This window comes from Paramormyrops kingsleyae, chromosome 10, assembly GCF_048594095.1.
Source record: "Paramormyrops kingsleyae isolate MSU_618 chromosome 10, PKINGS_0.4, whole genome shotgun sequence".
In the NCBI taxonomy this organism is placed as follows: Eukaryota; Metazoa; Chordata; class Actinopteri; order Osteoglossiformes; family Mormyridae; genus Paramormyrops; species Paramormyrops kingsleyae.
This window is the reverse complement of record NC_132806.1, coordinates 25,520,456-25,526,885: the sequence shown is the minus strand read 5'-3', so window position 1 is coordinate 25,526,885 and position 6,430 is coordinate 25,520,456. Positions and strand designations below refer to the sequence as shown.

Sequence of the window (6,430 nt, the reverse complement as noted above, 5' to 3'; positions counted from 1 at the left end):
CTGACTTGTCTGGATGACAAGGGTATAATGTTACCACTTTTTAAACCTACATATTTCAATCTAATTATGCGACAATCGAGTCAATAGGAAAAAGGTAATGTTTCGATAAGTGTGTGATCTAGAGGTACATAATAACTTTCTTTACCGTTCAAACTCTCTGGAAGAACTGGAAGAAGCAACCTCACTCACCAATGCAAGGAGTCACTTGATATAGTCAGAGAAAATCTGTTTGACGCGGACTTGCTAAAGGACCCACGAGAAACTAATAATGACACTTAAAGCTGGCTTTGTACTTCAGAAAACAAGACTCATTTTGTTTAGTTTAGAAAGGAAATTTATATTTGGGGCTGTCTCTTCACTGGGAGGAGTGCGTCTGGTGTGCAACAAATTCACCAAGATTCACCAGGACGTAGAGGCCGGATGTGATAATTACATCCTAAATTTGTTTAGCTTCATGGGACAGGAAGGGGAGCAGGGGTGTATTTCCAGGAAGAGCTGCATTGTGGGGTAAAGTAATCACATTTCAGTTGACCCACACAGGCAGAAAACAGCATATAGGATATCAACATTCACTATACTACTAAAAAGGTCTTTTCAGTACACTGGATCAGGTGATTTTCCGGATGATTTTGACTGTCATTTCTCTCCCAGTTCCTTGTGCATTGCCCAACATCCCAACTTCAGGAAACAATTACGTACACTTTCTGTGTTCCCAAACCCTTTTAAGCCTTTTAGTCATTACACAGAAGAAATATTGTCTTGACACAGTTTTGCCGTTATTTATATTTTATACTGTACATGACAGCACAGCAAATAAATTACATTAATATGTGTGTAAGTTTCAATCCATCTTTTCTGAATGGAAAATAACTGGGATTTTTCCAGATTGTCAGAGAGGGGCTCTTTCTTTCATTGGATCATGAATGTGGATGATTTTAGTTACTCACAGAAGACAGGAAAAGGAAGATGACTGGCCTGGGAGACTGGAAAACATCCCAAAGAAAGAAGGCATAACATTTACGCAGCTTAGAGCAGACTGTTCTGGGATTCAGCAGCACCAACATAGCACAGGCCAAATTTGTACTGGCACACAGGCCCTCAGTGCAAACACAGCAAAGCCTAAACAACAATCGTGTAAATTTACAGAAGCAGGTTATTTGGGGCAAAATTTCAGAGTCCCACGACACAACAGATTGTTTACTTGATTCCAAGGGTCTTGCATGTGTTTGCATGCAGAATGGGTTATGGCATGAAATTACAGTACATGGCGAAAAACACAAACACGATACAGAGACTCATTTTACAAACCATTCTAGGGACATACTGGGAAACATCCAGAGCTTACCCTAACACGTTCTTATATTACGGATGATCAAATATAGGATTACCCTTCTGTCACACTATCGAAACATCTTTATCTATCCATCCATCCATTTTCTGTAACCGCTTGGCCGATTCAGGGTCTTGGGGGGTCCAGAGCCTATTCTGAAGGCTACATATTGTACTCCTATGTACATGAACCTGTGTCAGGTGTCAGACGTTTTTTTAATGTGGTTTTAGGGCTAGTCTAGGTAGGAGGTGATGCTATCTTGACCTATCATTTGTTACTGGCTTTTCCAGTACTGGGGAAAAGAATTTAATATCAACTACGCCCAGTGTTGAAGTGTAATAGTCAGGCATTATAAAACAGCTTTGAATAACTGAATGAGTAACCTGTGCTGCTTTTTACAGTTTGACGCAACTGTGTTACTGTTTTTAAATAAATGCAGCCATGAATCTTGTGTCATTTCTTTGAAATGTTAGAGTATAAGGAAATGATTTCATGGAATACCCAACTGACGTGTACAGCACAAACATAACGTCTTGCGTCACACCAATAACACTCTTCATACTTCTTGTTACGGCTTTAAATCTGCAACTATGGCTCCTTTTTCAGTGAACATTTTGTAATGGGGTGGCAGGACCATGGTAAATCATTCAACAGCTGAGCATTTGTTACACTAGTCACAAAATATCACACCAAAGGAAAACACCCTGAAACTATAAACCTCTTTCAGAAGGACCACCTTAATCACACAAAAAACCAAACTACCTGAACTGGTGTACGTCAGAAAGACCGACAAAGGGCAATGCAAGTCTTATTTTGGTTTTCGCTTTGAATAGCATCATAAAAGAAATATGTTCTCTCAGATTATTTTATTTCCTACAACTAACATTATTGCAGGCTGCGTCATTTTCAAGATGAAAAATGACTAAAAACATACGACTCCTATACGACTGAGAAAAATGAGTAGAGTACCACTTTTGGGAAGGACTCACAGCCTCAACCCACCCCTTGTTGAAATGATGTACCCACTTGAGTGCAGTATTACAGAAGATTTTTTCTAAATGTTTTGAAGATTCGCAGTTTCTAGAATTACCTGTTCACAGTTGTTCCAGCACCTTTGCATTGCAAGGGCCATGCCGTTTGTCAGATTCCCTGTGATGTGATGTGATGTGATGTGGTGCATGCCTTTGTCCACCCCCCCCTCCCCACCCCACTTCCTTTTACATAAACCAAACGCACCATTAATTCTTCGTCACAGGCCAAAATACTTGTGGTTAGCTAGTGAGTGAGGAGGCATCTGTATCTGTCAGCCTCTCCAAACTTCCTGTCCGACTGCGGCTGCCCATTCATGCTGACAGCACACCAGTGACTAGAAGGTCTCTTGGGTGCTACCCATCTCAAGTCTGTCAATCTTCACCACATTTCCCAAAACACACAGCCAAGCCATGACTGAATTAGACTGTTGCCGTGTGCTTTTGTTAATTCCGGCCCGCAGCATCTCCATAATAAACTCCCACATCTTCATTATTCATAGCCATTTCTACGATTTTAAGGACTAATTACTAATTTGTGGTAACTACAAGACTAGTTGCTTTATTGGAAAATAATCACTCCTGTAAACAGCCATTCCATGTAACAGGTTTAGGTGATCGGTGGCAAAACCAGTGATTATAGTAGGTACATAACAATGAAACACTCAAGAGCATTTATTACAGCATTTCAATTCAAAGACACAGCATGGCTCGATACTAGGAGCACAGATAAGAGAAAACACTAGCATGTAGCATGTATGAGAAGGCTTAAAAAAATCCCATCCATTTATTTTCTTATTTGAACAAACTTGTTTTCAAGATCTATTTCAGTGTTTTTTTTTCCATTTTTCTTTTTTTTTTACACAGACACTAAACAAAATTTAAAGTCTATTTTGGATCAGAACCAGGGCCGGGTGTCATACAGGGCTGAGCTTTCCATAAACCCAAAAAAATAGCAACCACAGCTAGTGGCAATAATCAGGCCTCAGCTTTGACTCTAGATCTTATCAACCCGTTTCTAAAGCCCGACCTGTTCTGGGGCCAAAGGCGGCTGCTCTTACGTGAGTGGATGGCTCACACCCACACAGGTCCAACACTGCTGAGCCTATTCAGCACTTCTTCACACTCGGACTGCGTCAAATCTTCCATCACTCTTAATAGTTTCATAACAACTCCATATTTTCAACCACGCAGACTATAATTTCACCCTAGAATTGAACAATTAGAGTTTTTTTTGCCCCAAATGACAGACACAAGCCCACCTGTACAGAAAGAGCCTCAAATTTTTTTTTTTAAATAAATAAACCAATGAATCGGCAATGAACAGGATCGTGACCTAAGCCTCCTTCCCTTTGTGAGGTTCGTTGTAGTTAGAGACTTCGATGAGGTTGTTATCGGGGTCACGGAAATACAGGGAGGTGATAGCGCCCATTGCCCCGGTTCTCACTACTGGACCTTCTTCCACTGGTACACCACATGCCTGCAGACACACAAGGGTGTACGCACACGTTATAGGCACAGACACCACGTCCCGAAGACGAGGCAAAAGGCCCTTTCTCACTGACAAACACACGCAGGAGAGCACCACCATCACCAATACTGAAATTACCTTCACGTTTGATTCCTGGGAACAGAAACCACAGAGTGAGGTCAGAGATTTGGCAGGATGGCACTGAATACTACACTTTTCATTCGGTGACTAGATCTGCAAATCAACCATTCAAAGTCTGTTATTATCACGGTAATAATACAGCCTGTAACAATTCCTAGTGAGGTACTGATAAAATAACCACATATCACACAGCAGAATATTGCATGGGTCGGAAAATGTGTAGAGTCTCATAAGACACTCTGACCCACTTTTATATATCAAGAACAACCTCTACGTCTGGATGACTCCAAGTCTGGAAAACTTTACTGGTGTGTTTTTTTCTGTCCAGAATAAGGATGAGCAGATGTTCCAGGTTGTAGATCCTGTCTGGAGGTTTTGACTTGATACACACACATGCACAAAATGGAATATGGTCCAGTTCAGGTGTTTTTGTGATCTACTCTTATGGTAAGAAAAGAGAGAAAGAAAAACTGAGAAAGTGGTGTCGGGGGGAGGGGGGGTGCTCACCTGAAGATGGGCAGCCACTGTGGCTAAAGGGGTTGTGGTGATGAGACACAGGTCCACAGAGCCTGGAGTGGGGAGTCGAGCTTTTGGTTCAAACTCCTTCCCAGCTTCATGGAGGTTGAATTTTTGCTGCCCGAAACCCAAAGCTTTGCGGTTTCCCTGAATCCAATAAAAAGGAATAATATCAGGAATACCTGAATAATATCATAATAATAAATGTATTATAATACAATTAAAGTATTACAAACGTACAGTGACACAAACAGTGCAAGGAAATTCGATTTTTTTTTCCTCTACAGAAATCAGTGCAATTGTTATACAATGCTGACACCTGGTGGACACGGGTATTACAAAAAATATGGTCTCACCTTATGAGAACACACAGCCAAAATAAATAAATATAGTGAAAGATTACATTTATTTAACATCCCTACACAGCAATTGTTAACCAAAAATAAAATACCCTGTTAAACTATGTGTGCATTTTTTTCGGTTAAATGAAAGGTATTGTACTTTAGAATAGGAAATGCGTCTTGATATACTAGAGTGTTCACAACTCCTCTACCTTGAAAGTAATGACCTCCATACCAAGGACAGACGAGTAGAAAGCTATGGTGTCAGATATACTCTTTACTGTGAGAACTAGGTGGTCCAGCTTGCTGATCCGAATTGGGCAGGACCCGTAAAGCCGAACCACTGGTGAACTTCCATGTACAAGGGGCTAGAAGAAGGACAAGGACTTGTGAGATCCAACTATGTAACTCGCAATGACGGCAGAATTAGGCACAGTAACATATATTACTCCAGCTGAAGCTCTACCCCATTGTCTTTCGTATTTTTTATTTGGGAGGGGTCCATTCACAATTCCAATCAGGGACTTTAAAGCGTATATAGTGTATTTAGAGGTCTTACAGTCTCAAACTTGATCTACTTGCAGTCTTTCGAAACAAAAGGGGACGATACACAAAAACACATCGACTGCAAATGTCATTCCCGACAAGTGCTAGAGCTTAATATTCGAGCAATAATGTCATTATTTTTTGGCCAGTTTGATACCTTGTTTTCATTCTATTCTGAGTTACTGCATTGCGTTGCGTTGTAATTAAAATTTATTGTTCAGGTAGGACAAATGTATACTTCTTATTGGTTACACCACAAAAATATACTATAACTGTCAGTAAGTGACTGTATCAAGTATATATCAAACCGTACACACTAAATACAATTGCAATTTAGTGTTTTTTATACTACAATGAATATATTTCCCAAACCGTTTACTTCCGCACTCGCACCAATGACGTGGGGTATGTAGATATTACTGTAGGCACTTATGGTATAAGATGTGCTTTTCCAAACCCAGCGATAAAGCAAACAAAAAGCAAGACCGTCTTCATGGTATTACCTTATAAGAAGCTCTTGCACACAGCGCCACAAAACTTCCCAGATTCCTCAACGCCGCAGACATTTCGAAGCGACGCGGAAAGCAGCTTCTCCCCGAAACGTCAACTTCTGGATTCTCTCAAACGGAGTTCCTGGAGTACCGTAATACCGCTATTATCTCAACCGTGAACACCAGACTTTCGCTTACCGTACACTGTGTCCGGACACGAATTCGGTTATATATTTCAATGTCCACTGAATAGTACAACTTATTTTATAAAAAAAAAGTATACTGAGTTTGTTAATTTCTTAATGTTTTTCCGCGAAATTACAGTATCTAATAGGACATGGGTTCAACTCTAAACACAAGTGAGAAGACTTTAAATTAGCATACAGTCTAATACACTCTGTGAAGTTGCACAGCTATGCAATTTTCTGGAGCAATTAAATTTTATCAGATGGAAAGTTTCTAAGACGTATTCAGCAAAAATCAATATTTTTTTTCTCACAAATGTGATACTTATAGTTTTAATCAAACCCCAGTATTTATCTGGCTTTAAATACCAGTTTCTTGGT

At 40.1% G+C, this 6,430-nt stretch overlaps 1 protein-coding gene across 2 annotated transcripts; it reads right to left on the bottom strand.

Annotated features, from left to right (window-relative positions):
• Nucleotides 1-3,015: 3,015 nt before the first annotated feature.
• glod5 (glyoxalase domain containing 5) lies at nt 3,016-6,008 on the bottom strand. 2 transcript variants are annotated; one of them, XM_023816345.2, is made up of 5 exons: nt 5,877-6,008; nt 5,040-5,195; nt 4,478-4,633; nt 3,968-3,982; nt 3,016-3,838 (listed from the first exon to the last, which is right to left on the bottom strand). In XM_023816345.2, exons 1-5 carry the CDS (start codon nt 5,937-5,939, stop codon nt 3,695-3,697), a joined length of 534 nt encoding a protein of 177 aa, XP_023672113.1. In that variant the 5' UTR covers nt 5,940-6,008; the 3' UTR covers nt 3,016-3,694. The 2 variants fall into 2 exon arrangements, with proteins under 2 accessions (XP_023672113.1, XP_023672114.1); XM_023816346.2 differs by lacking the exon at nt 3,968-3,982.
• Nucleotides 6,009-6,430: the final 422 nt, after the last annotated feature.